The sequence below is a fragment of the Denticeps clupeoides genome, chromosome 17 (genome assembly GCF_900700375.1).
Source record: "Denticeps clupeoides chromosome 17, fDenClu1.1, whole genome shotgun sequence".
NCBI lineage: Eukaryota > Metazoa > Chordata > Actinopteri > Clupeiformes > Denticipitidae > Denticeps > Denticeps clupeoides.
Window position 1 is genome coordinate 12381621 of NC_041723.1, and position 22860 is coordinate 12404480.

The following is a 22860-nucleotide window of genomic DNA, read 5'->3' on the forward strand; positions in this document are numbered from 1 at the left end:
TGACAAAAGATCTACAAAAGATCACTCTGGTCTGGGCTGAGTTCTCATCAAATAACCAATGTATGCTTCACTTCACATTTAAAATTACTGTCTGGATCCTGTTCCCAAAACCTTCCTGTGTCATCCTGTACACTAATGCACCAACAACCCCTAACGCCTCAGGAATGCTGTCAGAAAACCCACATCAAGATGAGTTCTGGTTTGTGCAAAATGGCAAATTAGAGCAGCATGTCTCACGGCAGCTCTGAAGAATGGAGAAGTAAGCAGGGTTTACTTCTCCACACACCAGTCTGTGGTACAGGAGTAAATCTGAGGCATCAGGACAGATTTCTTAACACCACATAACAAAACCTCTCTGTAAACCTGCACTCTTCTCTGCTAAAGTCATTCCCTTTTCCAGTCTATTAAATGCATATTTGAACGGATTATATTACGGCAGAGTGAAATGGTTATTTGTGGAAATATTTCAATTCATAACCAAAATTGTATTTCAGCCTTTGAAAATGCAGTCTATCAAGCCAACTAAAATAATACAATTATGAAATATCAAATCATATGATGCACGCAGGCCAAACTTTTCTGAGAACTGTTTAAGCCGGATTCATCATCAGGAACACGGTCCTGAAAGCAGCGACTAATGTTGTTATTTAGAGAAAATGATCCACGTCAACAGGACTGAACAGAGCGCTGTGCTGCTTTTGTCAGCAGTAATATACCATACCACTTCACTAACACGGGACCTAGAAAAACATGTTGACACTAGGGCTGTGCCACATCACGCAGGACATAAATCAGGTTACTTCCATGCCACTCAACTTGACCATTTATTCAGACTGCTGTGCAGCTTATATATGCGCTGGACTGATGTTTGACATGGTTGTTGGTGGTAGGGTGGCTGTAGCCTAGTGGGTAAGACACTCAGCTATGAACTAGAAGACCCAGGTTCAAACCCCACTTACTTCCATTGTGTCCCTGAGAAAGACACTTCACCCTGAGTGTCTCCAGGGAGATCGTCCATGTAACTACTGTTTGTAAGAAACTATGGATAAGGGTGTCTGAAAAATGCCATAAATGTGTAGTACTTTTTCTTGTGATGAATCAGACAGGTTTTTACATCTCTATACACATAGTAGCAGCTTAACTATCAGTCGCATTATCTTGGTGTGTTAGAGCATGTAGTTCAACATGTCTGGTTATAATAGGACTGAAACTAAAATTACATTTTGTCTAATGTCATGTAAATGTAGTCATTAACACCAGTATGAATATTTCTGGAATTGAAAGACAATATAGCAACAACACAATCCACAACATGTACAACAGACAGACTTAGCAGGAATCCCATGGGCCAAGGGAATCTCACGGGACTCCCGCAGGATATTAGTCAAGTTCACGAAAATTTCACATAACTGGGATGAGTCAGGAAAAAAAAATGACCCTGGGTGGGAGCAGGAACCACTAAAAGTAGGTCAGTTTAATTTTTTTAATTAGTCAGTTTTTTTTATAAATATGCAGTATGCTGAAGGATCCTAAAGATTTATGTTTATTTGGTAATATTATAGCTTTTCTTAAAAGTTAAAGATGAGAAACACTATCTAACATTCTTAGACTTAATAGATTCACATTTTCTTCTGCAAATTTTGTGTTTATATTGCACACCCCTAGTTGACACATAGACATCAATGATGAACAATAACAAAACGATTTAAATATGGGAATTAAAAGAATTACTAACCTCAAGCAGCTCAGACACAATTGGGAGCACCTCCGGGTTACAGATATCAATGGAGTCGTCCCTGTAGGTCTTCTTCTTGTAGCGGATGTTGCCCAGATGCAGAATGGCTGACAGCAGGGAGAAGATTCTGGAGAACAAAGGACATACATACATATCAGGCATGACAACTGTACATCAGTGGAGACCTGGCGCCTCTGCCCATGTAAAGGCTGCGCAGCTGTACTCACTGTTTTCTTGTGGCCGGCAAGAATCCCACCATCTCCATGGCAAGCTGCAGTCGCTCAAAGTCGTGTTTCAGGTCTTCTCCCTCCACCGTGAAGCAGTCCTGCAGCCATCAGCACAGCAGACAGGCTCATGAGGGCCGCCGTCCCAGAATGAAATTTACGATCCCCCCACATGGATGACAGCGCTTTTATTAACTAGCACTTAATTAACTTAACCATAAGAGCCCAAAGCCATTCTGCGCTAATGAGCAATATTATAATGTCTGCTTTTACCCCAGTTCTATTAATAACCCAGGCATCGGCTGCTGATGTCAGAATTCATGGACAGATATGTTCATAGTCAAAGGTAATATGTGGTTCTAAATGTAAGGTGAAGGTGGAAGAATGACATTAAGCCGGTAAAAGTTCACAAAAAGCACACAGGAAGAGCACAGGGGACACGGAAAGAGGGCCTGAAGGGGCAGCCATGCACTGATCCGGGGCCAGCTGGCGGGCAGGATCCCGCACTTCCTCCCCATTCTAACGACAGCCCCCCCATACGAAGGCATGTTCCAGCTTCAGGTTGAGCACGTCTTTCCTCCAGTGGCCTGTTCCACTGCCCAGGTTGTAATTACTGCATACCAGGGCGACTGAAAAGCCAGTTCAGAAACCAAATCGGTTCTTTAAAACTCGCAGCATCCTCTTTATCCCCGAGCTGGATTCTCCTCCACGATTATTTTCATTTCCTTCACATTTCCACAATGGGCAGCCGAACTAAGGGCAATTTCTCCCATTTAAACTGGCAATTCTTCCAACGACAACAGACCCTCTGAGTCTAACATGACCCAGAGTAAGCAGCATCGAGAGCGCCTGTGAACTGCTGACTTTATTCCTTTCTCGTGCCAGCAGTCAACATTTGATACAATAAAGCAAGACTGAAAAATAAAAGAAACAATGTCGGCCGGTCTTACTGGAATCACTGGCACCAGGCCATACCGCTAACACTGGTCCATCAAGAAACATTGATCCAGTTCATTCAGTGCAAACCGCATTCTCTTCTTCAGCCTTGAAAATGTTAGGGTTGCAATCTCTAAATAGCAGAACAACACGAATGTTCCGCAATTTCAAACCATTTGACTGGCTAAATGAATATAAACACAAATGTAATCTAATATTGCGTTGTTGAAACAGATTTGCCCACGAATTGCCAGTGGCAGCCAGCAGATCCATCCTGCAGCCTTCTACCTACTGTGCCTTTGACTGAAAAAGTGTGGCTCCGTGCCCAGGCAGCAGAGGATGAGCAGGGCTTGCAAAACCTCTAATGCGTGACATACAAACACAACAGTGCGAGCATGGTGAGCAGAACACGCTTTTAAAAACACCCAACACCAGGCCAAAGCACCCAAACGGCACCCAAGAAATAACTCCCCAACCCCTATTTATTCGCTGAGATCTGTGTTATTTCTTGTGGTGAGAACTGATATGAGAAATTACAAGCAGCGCTGACTCTGATAGGAGTGCTGCTGTGGTCAGCGGTCAGCACAGCAGCTCAGTCCAAAATGTTCACTGTTAGCCAGATGTTACCTAATCCGTGTGGTATTTCCATAGACCAGACAATATGTTCAGTCATCACGTTCATGCCCAGAAAACAGCAGCATATATACAGTATTTGTAGAAAAGTAGATAAAGAGGCTTTACTCAGAATGTAGAGTGTTCTTCTCATGGGTATTGTTATTTAATACTATTATCTAATGTGTAAAATTTATAAGATTTTTGATGGGTCCATGAGGGAATTTGCTGGTTGGTTGACATCATCGTGTGCTGGATTAATCGCTGGAGATCCAGGAACACCTATCATGAGGTTTGCAGGGCGGGGCTATCGAAACGTGAAGAAATTGATGGACGAGTGCAGCAGTCTGCCTGCCTCCACGAGTGAGGCTTGAATGTTCGAACATGTTTACTCTGGTGCTCCCTGCCATCTCAATCCAACCTTCGTAAGTGCTTTTGCGGAGGCTGCAGAACCATTCTTTTTACAAAATCCGTACTGCAGAGATTTTTTTATTGTCCCATGATGCAATATGGACGCGATGCTTTACGGCAAAAACCGGTGACCAATCACTGACGGCACAGATAGGAGCAGAGACGTTACAAATGACACCAATTAAACAAAAAAAAGGGAGAAAGCTACTAACAGTGCACTCACACATTACACAGGCAGAAGACCGAGACAAATAAAGCACACTTAACACAATACTGACCAGCTCGCTCTCATAGCAATTTTCCCAGTGTTGTCTGAAGGATTTCTTTGTCATCTGGAAGTAAGGCAGAAGGAGTTAGGAAGCATTAGACAGAAATCCACACACACACACGAAGAGAGGTTCAAACTATGAGTTAGCAAATCATGCTGTTAACTGTTAACACTACAGCACACTATACACACAAAGTACTGTTAGCTAATATCATGTTAGCTAAAATAAACTAGGTTTTTGGCACCAAGGCCAAATACTTTATTCTTCACTAGTTTTTGTTTTCGAGTCGGAACACTGTGCTACATCTACTTGATGTAATGTTTCGCAAATGTATTAGCTCACTTAGCTTTTTTATGCTAACTTTAGCACTGTAAGTGTACAGCCCAAAATGTTATAACACACACACACACACACACACACACAAAACACACAGAGAAAACTAATATAGTGCTAAAAATAAGAAGCCTTGAGAAGAAGAATGTCCAAAGGCAGCAATTTCATTAAAACAACAAACACAACATTAAAGATTATACACAGGAAAGTTAGGCACAGTTAGAGGTTCCTCAGCAGGAAAGTGTTGACCCTAACTGGATGAAGTTTTCCAGGCTCTTGGAAGTACAGAAGGAAAACAGGGGAGGGGGAGGGGGAAAAAAGCGAGAGAGCAGGCGTAAGGAGGAAGACAGACATGAGACGAATTCACACTCTGCTTATGGCGTAAGAGGTGGTCAGGGACCCTGGGCTCCCGCTGCCTGTGGAGAGGGGAGATGTTTCCCGCCGCGGAGAGACTATGACATGGGCTCAGCAGTGCCTGGCGGAAGTCAGGAGGCTGCGAGGAACGCGGGGACGAAGAAGAGCCTGCGCGTGGCATGCCGGCAGGGCCACAGAGATTAACTCAGACACATGCTGTCGCTATGGAAACAGTGTGGAAGAGCATCAGAGAGCATCCCGTGCTTGTTGATGGGAGGGGATTAGGCTTTTTTTTTTTGGGAGAAGGCGGCATATGGAATCAACACAGAGAGGCTTTTTTGGGCACTGGGGTTGCCAAAAAAAGAGATAAACAAACAAAGGATCCAGTCATCGCTATGTCCGGTCTACAAAATGTGCAATTGGAGATGGAAAAAAAAAAGCAATAGATGCTTTTTAGCTTTTCAAGCACTTTTTTTGCCGAGCACAAAAAGACCATTTGTTCTCGCAATGGAAGCAACTCCTTATGCTACAGAAACCAAGTGAAAATAAAAAGGACAGGGGGTCACTGTAAACATCTATTGCATCTCCTGTGTGTTGCCAAAGCAGCATGATACAGACAAGCAGCAGTAAACACACACATGCTGCCAAACTGTGTGGTGTGTGTGTGTGTGTGTGTGTCATACTCAGAAGCCCAGAGCAGTAGAAACAAAACACCAAGCATCCAGAGACTCCTCATGGCATCAACACTGCACTATAAGAGCAGGAACACTGTCAAAACATACCTGGTTGAGGTAATGGTACTCCTCGGGCTTCAGCAGGTGGAATGACTTCCTCTCCTCTTCACTCGCTCCAGCTAGCAGGTAGTAAAAGACATGGTAGTTCCTGAAGGAAACCAAGAGGAACATGGACTTAGAAATGTCCAAACACTTCTCAGGTTTATGAGATCAGACACCTTGATTAATTGTGAAAAGGCCAGGATCGGTCTGGGGTTAAGTCCCCACCGTGGGCTGTGCTGGTGTAGGTCTGAGCCCAGGCCTGGTTTGAGTTTAATCTCCATCGGCTCGAGTGCCTGAACTGTCATCACGGCTGAAATGCCCATCAGCGGGAACCCAGGCTGAGGGTTTGGGTTACGGTACTTTCAGCACACAGTGCTGGAGCCATGTAGTAGAGCTGGTGTTGATGTCTTCAATAGACGGTCAGACCTTGGGGGAGGTTTTATTAGTCGGCGAGAAGGGCTACTAAAGCAATTTCATATCTACTCCCCTCCTAGGGCCCTTCCTGTTCGCAAACAAGTGTGTATTGATGTGGGGGTTCAATTTTGGCTGCTGTGTAAAGTCATCAGGACACAGTAAGACTGTAAGACTGTAAGACTGTGGCAGCCATCAAACATTACATTTTTAATGTAAACATAAAAGGGCTTATTTTAATTCTCCCAAAAACATTTGAGGAGCAATGATTTTATGTCTTAAAACCAACTGCTCAGACTAAACGCTGATTGGTAATGCAATTTTGCTAATGATGTGTTCAATTTTAGGGCTGTACATTGACGAGGTGGTTAGCCTCATAAGACAGGGTTCAATTCCTACCAGGAACTACCTTTGTAGTCGCATTTTGGATTCGGAAAATCACTGCCCCTGAAAAAGTGTGGGGGCCTAGTGGGTAAGGAAGCAGACCCGTAATCGGAAGGCTGCCTGTTCAAATCATGAACCACTGAGGTGCCACTGAGCAAAGCACCGTCCCCACACACTGCTCCCCGGGTGCCTTTCATGGCTGCCCACTGCTGACGAAGGTGATGGGTTAAACGCAGAGGACACATTTCATTGTCTGCACCATGTGTTGTGCTGCAGTGTTTCACAATAAAAATCACTGCACTTTCAAGACGGCTGTACCACACTTCCACAGAGGTGAGAGCTGAGGAAAAGCTGTGCACTGTGTATGGATGAGGAACATACAACATCAGTTATTGCAAAAAAACATGACGGTTTTTCTGACTGGTAGACCTGCTTTTCCCAGGGCCGCCATTCATCTTTAGGCTAATGGAATGTAGCATTAGTCTTAGCAGAGGGACACCAGGCTCACATGGTGTATAGCCCAGAAGATCGTGAAAATCACACATTTAAGACAATTGCCATGCTTTTTAGAAATTCATGTCGCACTAATGTTGTAGCTTCAAAAGCTTATGAAAGCTTATTATATATTAAATCACAGTGTACGCATAGTTACACCCCCCAATTCCTTCTGCAGACCCCCCAGTGTGTCTGGGGTCATGTGATCCAATGCCTGAGGTCAGTGGTCACAGTGAGCATGGGGAAGAGCAGTAGCTGGAATGTCAGAGCAGTTGCCGCCGTTGGTTTGTGTTGACGTCGCCTCAAATGGAGATTGTGATTTTAACGCAATTAATCCGGCAGCTATAATTAGTGGTTGAATTTCTGCAAAGACACAGACGGCTTTGCATTCGCCATCACACAGCGCTGTTGTCAAACATGGCAGAAAGAGACAGAGCGCCCCCCCCCACCCACCCACCGACCCACACGATGGGATCCAGCTGCCGAGCTTCACAAAGGGGGTGTACATGTACAGAGCGGCGCGGGGGTAAAAACAAGATATTCAGTGTGTGTGTGTGTGTGTGTGTGTGTGTGTGAGAGCGAAAGAGAGGGGGAGGAAGGCAGACAGAACAAAACAGTCATTAGTGACTGTAGGTTATGGCTACATGTCAGCGCCGCGTGAGGCTATCTGCAGCCTGTCTCCCGGTGATGATGTCAGCGCCTCACCTCTCGTTGTGCTCCTGGTACACCAGGCGGGACTTCTCCAGCAGATACTTCTCAACATATGCTCTGAAACACAACGGATGAACAGCCATTCGCCAGGAGTCCAGTACACGATGGATCCCGAGGTCCCCGAGCTGAAGAGTTCACTACGTACCCCCTCACTGTGCCGCTCTCCTGGTAATTGACTTGGATGAATTTGCCAAAACGACTGGAGTTATTGTTGTGGGCAGTCTTGGCATTTCCAAAAGCCTGTGGAGGAAAAGAAGGGAAACAAACAGGCAATGAGCAACCAGCAGGTACAGAGAAATTGATGATGGCAACTGTGAAGGGGGGTTAAACATATATTTTGATACGGACCCCTGATCGCTGCAATTACAGCACAGAGCGCTGGGGCGTCTGTAGTCGCTGCAGGGATGCAGACGCCCCGAAGGCCCGGGACAGTAAATCACAACCAGATGGACACAGATCACAACACACAGGTGCCCACAGAGAGGAACAGACAAATAAATAAAGACTTCTCTTTCACCTTCTCCATCCCTCCTTAAATACACACGCTCACCCTGCTCTGGATAAAACGGTTTGGGAAAAATCTCAATAGGCTCACGTCTTCTGTTTTATCTGAATTTAATGTGAACATAGCGAAAATAATATGGCATTTCTGAAACTAAGCCACACATTTAGTAAATGTGCTCTGATATTACCTTTGTCTTTCAGAATGAAACATTCTGGAACAAACTGAACTGTCTACTTCAGCTTGGTCAGTATGAACCCATCCTTCTCAAATTTGTTTTTACATCCATCTCTTTGACATGCACACGCACACGCACACACGCACACACACACACACACACACACACACACACACACACACACACACACAAACCTTCTAGGGTAATGCAGCATTCATAAACAACCCTGAAGCTGAAGCCCACCGAAGGTCCCATTAGCTGTTGAGTGGGCAGACAGGGGGAAGATTACAGGAGATACTGAGGGGAGAGGCGGAGCAATCACTCAAGGGGTCCGACAACGGTGATCAGACTTGTACCTTATACTTAATTACAGTAAATGGAACCATTAGCGCTGTATGGCACATAAATATATACAGTCACACGCTGCAGTAAGGTTGGCTCGGCAGCTGCTGAATAAAATGTAAAGGTCACGACTCCTCTGAGCAAAACACGTCAGGGGTGATTTAGTGAGAGGGCTTGGGAGGCTTTTCCTCACTGGTTGGTCCCGGTAGGAAAAGTTGTGATCGCCCCGAGGGACATTTACTGGCACTTCAGAACAACCGTCTCACTCCTCCACACTTAGAAACACAAACACACACACACTCACTCTCTAACATTCATACAACCACACCCCAACTCTCCTGGAACGGGTCCACATGGTGCGAAAGACTCTGGCGGGTCAATGTTTCTGTTGGAGATGAACGAGAATCCGTGTGAACGTTGGCCAGTCGGGGCCTTTCAGAAAGTTCAGGGACTGCTGATGCTCACATGGGTCTCCACCTCCCCACCTGTCAGTCAACTGCTGCCACCAACTGTGCAGGTCCAACCACATTTACATTTACAGCATTTATCAGACGCCCTTATCCAGAGCGACTTACAATCAGTGGTTACAGGGACAGTCCCCCATGGAGCAACTTAGGGTTAAGTGCCTTGCTCAGGGACACAATGGTAGTAAGTGGGATTTGAACCTGGGTCTTCTGGTTCATAGGCGAGTGTGTTAACCACTAGGCTACTACCAACCAGTAGACAAAGGGACAGGTCAATGGTTTTATATCAGAAACTCCTAAAACATCCTTCAGCCCTGCCTTACACATTTCCTCTTCTGCCCCTTTCAGATGAAGGTTCGACAGCAAACACATGAATACACCTGAAATATGGTAAAAATGTGTGTGGACAGTTTTAAAAGACTTCTGCGGGAACAGAGGTGAGAATTTGGGCCCATAAATCTGCACAGCCTGACAGACTGAAGCAGGCCATCAGTTCTGCTGTGATCGGTGGATCCCACTTGGGCCTTCACCTGATTGGTGGAACTTTCTTGTGAAGCAGAAAAAAAAAACCAAAAAAAAAAAAAAACGCCACAACAGAGGCCATCGGGGGCCATTAAGCGCCATTAGAGGCCTTGTGCTGTCAGTGAAGGTGGAGACTTCTGGTGATTGAAATGGGAGCCCTGAGGCTCATTTAGTAACGCGAGAGGAATCGAGGAAAGAGCAGCTAAGCAGCGGCATGGAGACTCTGTTAACCCCTGGCACATTTGTCTCGGCCACTGGGTGAGGTTCACAGTGTAGGAATTGTCAATCATCTGCGCAAATGAGCCATGCTTGTGTTTGCTGCAGTGGTGACAGAGCAGTCAAGAGCACATCAGATGGAAAAGACAATGTAGGATTATTCATTTCGAAATAATATATATTGATTTTTTTTTATTAAACAATATTTCATCAGAACACAGGAATAACAAAGGATAAATTCACCTTCAACATCCTGATAACAACTCACCGCAGCCTGCCTCCCCCATGACCCTGATTTTTCCAATGAAATCACTAAGCTCCCATAAGCCTGTTCACTCCTCCGTCTGGGAAACACCGGACAAATAAAAGGACCTTCGCGGCCCAGCGTGACGCTAATCCTCGGATCTGCTGGTGTGTGACCCCACTGTCCACCAGCCTTGGTCGGGTGGAATTACAAGGACTCAATGTCTCTGCTGATGACACCAGTGCGCACCACCTCTGTGCGATATGGGAATTTTTTTCATGGAGGAATGACTGAGATGATGTCGCCACTGGGTGGTGCAGTCAGAAGGGGGTACACATATGGCGAGGGAGTAAATCCTGACTAAACAGTGTGTACGGGGCTGGTGATTAATGGCAGGGGAGGTGTGAAGGTGATTAAATGGACCCTGCTGGATCTGCATGCTGGGGAGCTGCTAGAGTTCAAGCCAAAAGAAATTTTGATGTTGTGGGAAAACCCTACATTTTGTAATGCGCGTGGAACCCATAGGCACTTACGGTAGGGCCACAGTGGAGAGTGTGTGTGTATGAGTAACTGACAAGGCAGAAAACACCATGAGCTTCAGTCGCTCATTAATGGAGGAAGAATAATGCCAGAACTGCAGCACTCTTGGCCCTGGGGGGGTGGGGTGGGTGGGGACATGCCACTCGGCTTCAGCACATCCACTACACCACCAAACGCTAATTTCACACCCTTCCAGCCACAGAGCACAGGCTCTGACTAAACCGCAACTAAAAGGGCAGATGAGATGACGATTATCCTTAATTATCCTGTCATGGCCTGTGGGGTGGGACTGCATCGCTACACCCCCCCTCTCTGCCACAGCCTTATATACTGATACCCTTCCAGCAGTCCTTTCTCCGGGCCCAGTGCAGGGTATGACATTGACATTGACATTTACAGCATTTATCAGACGCCCTTATCCAGAGCGACTTACAATCAGTAGTTACAGGGACAGTCCCCCTGGAGCAACTTAGGGTTAAGTGTCTTGCTCAAGGACACAATGGTAGTAATCGGGATTTGAACCTGGGTCTTCTGGTTCATAGGCGAGTGTGTTACCCACTAGGCTACTACCACCAGCCCCGTGGTATGACTACCTGTCACTATACATGCACTGTCAGTAAATGCACTGCAGTGAATGTCAGAGGTCAGGAGTAAACCTGCTTGAATGAGTTACCACAGCAAACCTGAGAATTCGGAATGTATCACGAGTTTAAACACCTTACTAGACATTTACATTTACATTTATGGCATTTGGCAGATGCCCTTATCCAGAGCGACTTACAACGTGCTTTCAAGTTGCCATCGATGAAGAGATCAATTCCGGTTCACTAGGACCCGCAACTATGAAAACATCTATTTTATTCACTCTGTTGTAGATTCTGTACACAAGTTCGACAATAAGAAAGTTACAATTTAATCTAAATATTCTTTAAAGAGGAAGGTCTTGAGCTGTCGTTTGAAGGTGCTCAGTGACTGAGCTGTTCTGACCTCGAGGGGAAGTTCATTCCACCACCGAGGGGCCAAGACGGAGAAGAGTCTAAATGAATAGATGAGAAGAGTCTAGATGAATACTAGAAATAGCTCATGTTAGGCCACGGCCATGGACGAGGAGATCCATAAGCCGAGACCCTAAGATGTCCAGAGTCCCATGCTTGTGAACTGATGGGAGGAACGCTAAGTCTAACTTTCAAATTATCTACTGCAAGTGCAGGTCCATAAGAACCACAAACACTAATGCAATCAAGCTGCTATGGGCGGGGCTATGGTAAGCAGTGGCTGCAATGCATGGCCATCACATGGCCAGAATATCCTGAACACAAACTGTTTAGAAACAAATCTGCCAATCTTCTTTACACAGCCTCAAGTTGCCGGTTCGAATCCCGGTCCAAAAAGGTACCACTGAAGTGCCACTGAGATGACACTGAGCAAAGCACTGTCCCCACCTGTCATGGCTGCCCACTGCTCACTAAGTGTGACGGTTAAAAGCACCGGACACATTTCGTTGTGTGCACTGTGTGCTGTGCTGCAGTCTTTCACTTCACTTACTGGGCCAGTCCTCCAGTCTAAAAGGATTTGGTGTGGTGTGTTGGTCTGAGTCGTACTCGTATTCTTCTTTTGATATTTTTTTTGCATGGACGAGTAAATTCATTGTGACTCACAAATTGCCGCATATCACTACACCCCAACCACACACGAAAACACTGGACACCGGACAGCATCTCAGAAAAACAAGACGAGTCGGCTGCAGAATCCCTGTTCCCCTTTCCTGTTAATCCAAAGCAAATCTGGAACATCATCAGCGGTGCAGAGGAGTGAGGCTGTAACACACACACACACACACACACACACACACACAGCAGTAAGATCCTTCCAGTGGGAGGCTCGACACCCACTGCAGATGCAGAGAGGGGATCAGCGCGCACTTGAAGGAAACTATTTCCCTTAAGCTGCTGCTAACTGCAGTTAGAGCCAGAAAGTCTGTAGGTCGACGCAGTTTTTCTGCCTTATTACACCACCGCGGCACGAGCTGCAGCAACCAAATTAAAATACGTCTTCACTGCACCAGCCTCTGGATGCAGTCAGTCTACAAACGTCCAATTACAAAGCATTTTGCTTTGGACACAGCCTGGCATGGGCTATTTCTGCGTGGAAGTTTTGCAGATTTTGCACGGGGTCAGAGACAGAGCGAGCCATTCATTGACCCCGACAGTTCAGGAAATGATGGGATGAAACTAATTCCACTGCGAGCCATGAGTTATTCAAAGGAGCGGAAATATGCAAAAAGATCAGTTTGACCCAGTCACATGTTCCCTGGTGCTTCACAGAGCTCCTCTGTGACACTGCCTCAAGGACGCTGGCCCTGCGCCTCCTCTCCACCCCGCCCACAGCCATTACCGGGGCACTATCATCACGAGGACAAATGACTCGTGTAATAAACAGCGATAGGGACCAAATCCACAGCCCTGCTCTTCTCTTATGCTTCTCTCTAAATGAACATTGACTCAAAACAAATGGGACATCGGTGTGGGAGAACTGCTCTAATACCCATCTGGTCTTAAAGGTACAGATAATATTCTATCGATCACTGATGGCTGTGGCTTTGACGAACAGATGGACCCGTTCGTTCCAGGGATTAAAGTGGATCAAAAGCAAACAAAGCACTGCTGAACGCAAAAAAACACAAATTTAAACGTCAATACATATTATATAATCTAATTATACAATTCTATATTAGAGCCTCCCTTCTGTACAGACAACATGAAGCATGTTCCGTATCTCCTTCACCATTCCAGCACAGTCATCTTCAAGCCACACGTTACATGGATAAGTGCGCCTCACAAACTGGAGCAAGAGGCCGGATCTTTGAACTACAAGTGCACTGCCAGAGGCTCATACCACATGACACTTCCTAGATGTGACAGAAGACTGTGTGTCACAGACCAATTTTACACACACACACACACACACACACGCACGCACACACACACACACACACACACACACACGCACGCACACACACACAGGAACAGCCTGACCCATAGTGAAGGAGTAGAAGTACATGAGACATATCGCTTAACTGCGGTCACAGCTGGTCGTTAGGTGACATTTTTTCAATTAATGACCATCTCAGGCTCAAGGCCATCTGAGCGTGAAACAGGGTGCATTCCAGCTCGTTGGTGTTTCATGCCCGGCGGGTGACAATGTCCTTTTTTTACATGGACTGTACGCCTCATTGATGAAGGTTTTAAAGCCTTGTAATCTTAAAATGAAAATTGCCGACAATGCCTGGTCTGTATGGTCCATACTTCTGATGCACATCACAATACTGGGATTATGATTCAATGTCAGCCATAACATTATGACCATGCACCTCGTACTGAAGAACGCCTGCATGATTGAGGCTTGTAATCAGGTTACATAATGGCTGGAGCGGACCAGACATCCATCAGGACTGGCAGCACCACCTGGTACCCAGCAGCTTCTTAGCCCTGCAGTCGGGGTGGAGGCAGCCTAATGGGTGCAGATCAGGGCGATGCCCAGTGGTCTCATCCTGGCCTCAGGGGCGCCAAGGCCTCCTGCTCAGAGGCACAGCTCATCCCTTCTCGAGTTTCACCCATCAGGCTACAGTAGAGCTCACACAAACACACACACACACAGTTCTGTTATTCTTCTGTCAATCAGACCTCACAAAACAGGAAGCCTCAGTAAACACCCGTCTCTCGTTACTGCAGCAGACAAGGACACCGCATCCAGCCGCCAGAGGGCTGCCGTTCAAGGTCAGGGTGGGGCTAACGGCTAACAGCATGATGGCTGTGTGGAGTGAGCGGCGCACACGGTCCTGATGTAGACCTGCTGAGCTCAACAGGCTGCACGAGTCGCATGGCTGAGGCTGAGTAATGCGCTGTTGCTCCTGTTATTCTACAGCGTGAGCACAACGCATCAAACCCCAGCCACACCCTCGCCAGGCACACAAACCGAGCCAGAGGACCCGCAGTAGACACGCTTATTAAATACAGTTATTCTTTATATAGGCCTAAATAAACATAGTTTTCTTTATTCATATGATGCTATGCTTTCTAACATCAGATGAAATGCAGCAGATGAAATGCTGCTCACATCACTCAACACCACACAACATCAAAAAAATAGTACATCTAAAGTAAAGTCATTGTGATACACAGCAGCACAGCACACGGTGCACCCTTGGTGAGCAGTGGGCAGCCATGACAGGCGCCTGGGGAGCAGTGTGTGGGGACGGTGCCTTGCTTGGTGGCACCTTGGCGGATTGGGCAACCTTCTGATTACGGGGCTGCTTCCTTAACCGCTAGGCCACCACTGCCCCTTTAGAGCAAACTCTAGAACATCAAGGACCAGACCAGATGACCTTTGGTGCACCATCTTTAGAGTTCCTGACCTGAAATTGTGTGAGATGATATTTGAGCTGCACAATCATTCACAGTAAAAAAAAAAATAATAATAATAAATTGCACGCACTCTGCTGCATTAACAGGATTTTTCAGGTTAAATCCAGGTTTTTACATGTTTGGGTTTATGTGACTCTAAATGGATTTACAGGCACATTGTGATATGGCTACGTTATATTTACAGCTGGTTCAGGTGTGCGAAGGATCTCATACAAACGTGTGAAGCCAAAACAAACAACTAATCTAATGAATTTTATGCTGCTCTTTTATGATGCTTGCATGACTGCATGCCAGAGTCAGTATGGGCTAAACCTATTTTGCAATTTACTGCTTAAAGTATGTTTTGTGAGGATTGCGTGGCAACATATAACAGTGAATGCCCTTTTCTTCTAAATACAGCACACAGGATCGCCAGAACACAAGCAATATTACACATGGTACATGAGTGGTGCTTGAAATAAATTATTAGCTTTGGAAATGTACTGCAGTATTTTGCCATATTTTATGAGACTCATGATAATCAAAACAAATGATGTTTTATGGTTTTATGAAATGCTGCTCTGCAATAGTACTTTAGGAATTTTCATATCTAATCACAAGATGAGGGCCTCTGGCTTTTATGCAAATTCATAGTAACTGTAAATCTTTATCAGTCTTTCTACAGTAAACTGCAACCCCTCATCCGGCCTTTCCCTTGTAAGTGGTACTGAAAAAACTTGGTTTGACTGTTAAATATCAGAGCTGAGCTGCAGAGGTGTCCTTGTGTGGCCCAAATTCGGTACGGTACGGGTCACTCGGCACTCTCCTTCCAGAGTGCACTCAGACCACACTCTCCACAACTGGTGCAGCAGGGCTGAGGCCGGCCTGGCGGCCGTACTGTTCCCACTGCATTCCACAGGCAACAATGAGGCCAGTGTTCAGCTATGACACAGTAACAAGAGACGCCTCAGAAGACACAGTCCTCTTCAGCGACTTCAAAGGCCCCTGGACGAGTCCGTCTGATTCTCCCGCCAACCCCCTTCCTTTAAGAGGGATAAAAAAAAACAAAAAAAAAAACACAGCACATGGCAAGGAAGGAGCCTCTGTTGCACTCTCAACACCCCTCTGTTGCATAACAGAGGCGGGTCGCACCACGGGCTGCAAGCACATAGCGTCACTCTGTCCTCAGACCGTGGCTCCTCATGACAACCCCGTACAGCACAGCGGTATTCCAGGCAAAGTATGGTCCGAGCCGAACTGTTTTTTTTTATTTTTTATGAATGAACATTGCCTGGGGGGGTGGGGGGGGCATCTGTAGGAATGCGCCTCTGTTCCTCTGTTAGAACTGGGGAGGAAATGACAATAGATGAGAGGTAAATTCTGCAAATCACTACATATCTTTACGATTCCTCAGACGTCAACAGGAGAAGAAAAGAGGGGGGGGAGGGAGAGCAGCCACACATACACATCAGCATGCAAGACCTTGGTCTCCATGACAACCCTCACTACCTCCATCTAAGCTCATATTTGAGATGAGGACAGAGGGATCGGCAGATGTCAGAGACCAAGCTTGGACCCCTTCAGACATCAGAGTCAGAGCCATGATTTTACAGATAATCTGATAAGTGCTACTAGCATCTCCAGATGTGAGGAAGTGAATGTGCACCTAGACTTACAGTCAGTAGTTACAGGGACAGTCCCCCTGGAGACCCTCAGGATTAAGTGTCTTGTTCAGGGACACTGTGACTGTGGTCTTCTGGTTCATGGGCGAGTGTCTTACCCACTAGGCTACTAACCCCCCACCCCATGTCCATATGATATAGCGATACTGAATGATAATATCGCACGATGATAATATTGATCCTCTTCCCTAGTTGACACACTTAGTGTATGAGGTATTGATATCCCATGAATCCCTAACCCTAACCCTAGTTTTTTTTAAACACATGCCCTTAAAGCCCTTCCATCTTGCCATGTTCAACCTCTGAAAAAGTGTGAGAATTAGCATGCATGCATAATATTATTATACACGCACACAAATGCCCATCAGGCACATTCAGGCTAATTGCTGCATGAAATAAGCCTATAGTGAATGTAACTGAATGGACATTAAATTTAATCTCCATTGATTAAACCTGTTTGAGAGATGAAATGTTGAAATGTCTATAATTATTCATGGTTAGAGGAAAGCAGCTCGTAAAAGACAGACAGGACTGTCTCTCCACTGCTGGTACGTCCATGGAGAAGGAGATGATTCATAGAAACTTATGGAAAGGCTCAGAATGCAGATCTGTGGGAGATATTTAGAAAATGTGAGCAAAGATCTGTGACAGATCTGTGTGTTCCGTCAAGACAGGCTGTAACAGAGCTCATGACAGACGTGTGCAGGCCGGTGGACTCTACAGCTATAAAACAATCAGTGCTGAGGAGGACAGCAGAGTGGCAGTGTCAGCATGGAATGGCTTGGAATTTTTTTCTACATTCATAGAAAAAGAGAGGAAATAAAGCAGACATCTACATCTCCACCAATGACTGTAAAAAAATAGCATGGCTCCACTGCCTTGCATTGTATAGAAAGAAGTCAGAATATTTCTGCCATGTTAAGAGTTTGAGCATTCCAAAAAGAATAGGATGTCAGAATCCTAGTGGGTTAAACACTCGCCTATCATCCAGAAGACCACAAAGTCCCAGGTTCAAACCCCACTTACTACCATTGTGTCCCTGAGACACTTAACCATGAGTGTCTCCAGGGGGGACTGTCCCTGTAACTACTGATTGCAACTCTCTTGGGATAAGGGTGTTTGATAAATTCCATAAAGTAAATGTAAGAATTGATGTTGGATAGAATTGACTGTGTTGGACACATCCAGTGCAGCCCGAATCGGTCTTTTTATGGATATAATTTACCCTGCCTACTTACAAATTTAGGATCTGCATGCCTTGGTGACGTACTGAAGTGTATGTGAAAGATTGACAGGAGCGGCTTGAAATAGTCCAGAATGAGGAAGAGCAGTCATTCATCGGCATGTGCTCTTCTTACACATAGTTTCTGAAAACATCATTACAGATGATACAGATAAGTAGTAACAGTTCTGGGGAATCTATTAATGTATACACACAGACGTACTTGACCTGAAATTAGCCTTAATCATAGTGCTTAAAAAATAGAGCACAAAAAAAAAAAAAAAGAAAAAAAAGAAACTGTATTGAATTCACATACATTATAATCATACATTTTTAAAACATGCTATATCGTATGGTCCTTGTTTCTGAATTGTTTTAGTGTTATATTTGGAGAACACACCTTATCAGATGAAGAGGTTCCTGCCATGCTACAAGTTTTTGAGCTATTAGTAAACCACCAGATAACTCTGCTGATAAGCAGTAGTCTGGTGGAAATGCCTTGGTGCAGCCAAAAGCTATTGAAACCGTGAGACAACATTCAGTGTGGCCTTTAATATCATTTTATCTTGTTTTTGAGATATGCTTTAGATCTGGAAAAACACTCAGAACCATTCCCACAGTTACCATAATACAGCAATAAAGGAATTTGAAAAGTCCGAAGCTTAAAATGTTAGAAAAAGGCCATACATTTTTGACCTGCTTGTCATCTACAGACTCATTTTAACAAGTCGTGGCATTTCTGCATGTTTTTAATGGCACGGTGTGTAAATGTTAACACATGAAATCCAAATCCATTTACGTTGCCCAGAGCTGAGTGCCTGAGTAATGGCTGCTGCTCTGTGTGACTCTTCTTCCCCCCTGTCATAATAAACTGTCAGTGTCACCAAAGTTAACTCACATCTGGTTCACATTCAGCCCAAGAAATCTACAGACCCCCAATAAAACGGGCCAATGGCTGCACCCTTTTAGCAAATTCAGACGGACTGTCAGCAGGACGTGAAGGCCTTCTGATGAAAAGGCGATTACCGAACCAGCCTTCAGCAGCCCATGGGGCGGGGCGGGGCTGTGCCCTGTACGAAAATACTGTACAGAAGAGCTGAGCGTGCTGCCGGGTGCAGCATGTAACCTGACGCGTGGCCACACAGCTCCAGCGCTGCAGCAGAGACGACTGCAGCACAGAAGCTGCAGCACGTGACGCACAGACCTTGCACCACTGTTAGGCACGTCTGATGCGAGGCCTTCACAAATAGCTTTTACTTGACACGCTGCACATTCTACTAGGCTGCACTGATGTGGGGTTGAGCTAGCAACTCAGACACATGTTACACTTACCTGAATTAGGACTTCAAGAACAGTATACCATGTGAAAATGGCGAATACTTCACACTGACCATGAGACTCATGCAGTCAAATCACACTACATTTAATATCACACAATTTACAGCAAATCTGTCTCAATTAATACTGCTGTATTGTCCTAAATTGTGGATTGTGGCTATCTCTGCTAGCTTAGCGATGCTTTGGCTATTAGTGGTAGTGCAGATACAGCCAGTCACAGTCATTAACACTGATATGGCAATATATGGTGACACACCATCCATAACCTTTATTGATGTAGCAGAGATTGAGATGAATGCTTAGATCTGTTTCTAAAGGAGAAAATAAAAGGAAGACACAGTGTAGTCACTTGCGTTGTGTTTCTTTGGTATTGTTAAAAAAATTATACTGTGATTTATGATTAAAATCTGCTTTTTAAATACTGAAATTGATGGATTTTTTCCTTCAGTTGTCATATATCACAGCCATATGGCGTGTCCTGTGACCAGCAATGCACTGACAGTTGCAGAATCAACAGTATTGTGACATTATAATTAATGTAGAGAACATACCGATATTTTATCATATTGCCGGATTGTCCATGATTCAAACCCCTCCTCCAAAAAAAAAAGTGAAAGTGATTGTAATTGGGAAACAGCACTTCACACAATGCACACAACAAAATGAGTCCTCTGCTTTTAAATCCATCACTCTTGGTGAGCAGCCATGAAAGGCATGTGGGGAACCGTGTTGGGGGACGGTACTTTGCTCAGTGGTGGTTCAGGATTTGAACCGGCAACCTTCCAATTACCAGTCCGTTTCCTTATCCGCTAGGCCACCACTGCCCCTATAATGCAGCAGTAGGATTTGTGTCCCATTTGTGGCTGGTGTGCATATACATAAAAAAAAAAGAACACCGCGGCCCAATCAGACAGATAACTTTCCATGCTGTTCATGCGGCACGTCCGGGTAAATTATAAGGTGTCCTGATTTCACCTTGACAGTGTTTACTTGGTAAAATTCAGAAAGAAAATTCAGCTCTGTGCACGGCTTTGCAGGGAATAAATGGGCCGGGAATTGAAAGTCCATGAATAAATAATTTTCTTTTTAAAAAGGGGTCTGAAAGCCTTTAATGGTCGGAGTTTGGGCCAATTTGTGACACGCTTGGACACGAGCAGCTCAGGGAAAAGCGCCGGTCACAGCACACGCCCGAGACCTCTGAGGGGAACGCGCTGAACTATTTATGAAAGGCAGTGCTGTGTGATGTGTGAGAGGGGGTGTGAGCGTGAGTGAAGAGGTGTCGTGTGTGTTGTAGTAGAAGTAGTGAGTTGACCGGTGAGAGGCTGTCAATGTGATTGTGAATCGCTGGAAGTGAGGACCTGTACGTGGAAGGTCACTGTTACAGAACATCCGATTCTATGCAAACACGCTTGGACTCTTATCTGGACAGGATGACAATCTCCCAAGTCTATACAAAGCAGGGGGTGCGAGGGGAAGTCAGGGGAACCATCAAGCACTGATGGACATCACGTGTGTTCACCAAAACAAAATGGAAATTGCATTCAGATGACAATAACCAAGAAAAAGACTACATTTATCACATGGACCAGCTGCAGCAGCCACGTCACAGGAATCTCACCCACAAAAAGAAGATTTCATTAGGACACACATTCCTGTCATCTTATCTGGACATCTCATCAGGTCTACACTAGCTGGGCCTGAGGTGAAGAGAACATGTGCAGCCTCCTGGCCAGGTGCACCTTCCTGAAAATGTTCCTTCTTCCTCCGCTCGCGGTGGAGCACGGCCCATGTTTAAAAACCGCTCACCGACTGCAGTCTTCGGAGGAGCAGGGATATATGAGGACTATGGAAACGCATCACACAGTTACTCGCTCATCACAGCACCAAATGAATACCATAAACAGAAGCCCCGCCCCCTTCTCTACGGATACGGCACGTTCTTTGTTTTATGACGCTGGAGAGGATTAAACATTTTTTTTCACTCCACTTTTTAGAATCTGGGAGCTGTTTCTAGGCCATGTTGAATCTCTCCAGCTGGATGTTGAGCAACCGACCGCCTGTGTTTCCGGGGTGCATTTTACCTTCTCCACTTCAGCAGTACACATCTGCCTCTTTTTTTATTTCATTTTTGTTCTCTCCTCCCTTTTCTCCTCTTTTTTTTTTTGTGAGTTTAGTGTATTTGTTCCCTCTTTTGGGTTCTTGTTTGTGGGTGGGATTGAGAAAGAGGCTTTTTTTTTGCATTGTTATCTTTGTTAATGCATTTCATGCCAAATCAGGTATGTTAGTTGCTTACAGTGTGAGAACACAAAACCCAAGGTGGATATGGGTCAGAGAGGAAGTGGACAGGAAGGGTAAAATGAAGGCCAGCCCTGTGTTGTGCTCGCTGCCCCCCCCGCCCCTGCATTTCCACTGATTACTAGAGGAAGCAGTAAACTCTCACAGGGTCGCGGCTTGTTAAAGCCTTTATGGTAAGACGGGTCAGGAGGAGCCATCTTTTTTGGTTATGGGCTGCAGTAGTAAAGGTTTAGCGATGGCCTCATGCCGTTTCCTGTCGGCGGGCTGTTATGAATCCCGGAAGGCGCTGAACGATTGCGGATGGGCAGACATTCGATCCGAACGACTCCTGGGTTCATTTAAAATTCTGATCTCATTTTTTGGGCCTCTGAAACCGATATCTCTTTTACTGGTGAGCCCCCCTCCCCTCAACTGCTTCTTTTATTCTCATAACCTCCGTCTCTCTCTCTCTCAGTCTCTCTCCTTTCCAGCAGAGCAGAGTCCCTCATGGCCCAGTGGCATTGCAGGGGAGATGAAAGCTGAGGAGGGGAGAGGCCAGGAGCTCCAAAGCACTTTGATCTCAGCCTTGATGCTGGCCTGACTGACAGCAGGCAACCAGGGCTGGGACAGCAGCTGCGCTACACACCCACCCAAGTGCACACACACGCAACACACGCCCACTCAGCTGCATGCAGCCAGCAGCACACCTTACATCATGTTTCACGACAATCATGTGGGAAGGGGACATTATAGGTTAATAATGTTAACGTATCGAAACATTTCAAAACATACAATCAATTGGCCATGACTGCTCCTGCAGAAAGAATCTTACATTTACATTTACAGCATTTATCAGACGCCCTTATCCAGAGCGACTTACAATCAGTAGTTACAGGGACAGTCCCCCCCTGGAGCAACTTATGATTAAGTGTCTTGCTCAGGGACACAATGGTAGTAAGTAGGATATGAACCTGGGTCTTCTGGTGCGAGTGTGTTACCCACTAGACTACTACCACCCTGCCTGACACCTGCGTTAAACCTTCTGATCCACTATGGATTTAACCACGACGCCATATGAACCAGTGCTGACAAGGTCCCTCTCAAGGTGTCTTCTAAACAGGGTGTTCAGTCGCACTTCTCGCTCATCTACAGTACTGCGCAAAAGTCTCGAGACACCCCACCACCTCATCCTCGTCCTCGTTTGTATTTACATGCACCCATTTTAAAGAAACAGGTGTGGCTCGAGATTTTGGCACATTTTGTGGCTATGTAAACTGAAAAA

The 22860-nt window shown here is 45.6% G+C and overlaps 1 protein-coding gene across 1 annotated transcript in view; it reads right to left on the reverse strand.

Annotated features, from left to right (window-relative positions):
- Nucleotides 1-22860, reverse strand: part of myo9ab (myosin IXAb) — an 84820-nt gene that overhangs the window by 33345 nt on the left and 28615 nt on the right. Inside the window, 6 exon segments of the mRNA XM_028957398.1 lie at nt 1736-1862; nt 1963-2060; nt 4197-4250; nt 5657-5756; nt 7646-7708; nt 7797-7891. Of these exon segments, the coding sequence (XP_028813231.1) occupies nt 1736-1862; nt 1963-2060; nt 4197-4250; nt 5657-5756; nt 7646-7708; nt 7797-7891 (537 nt within the window).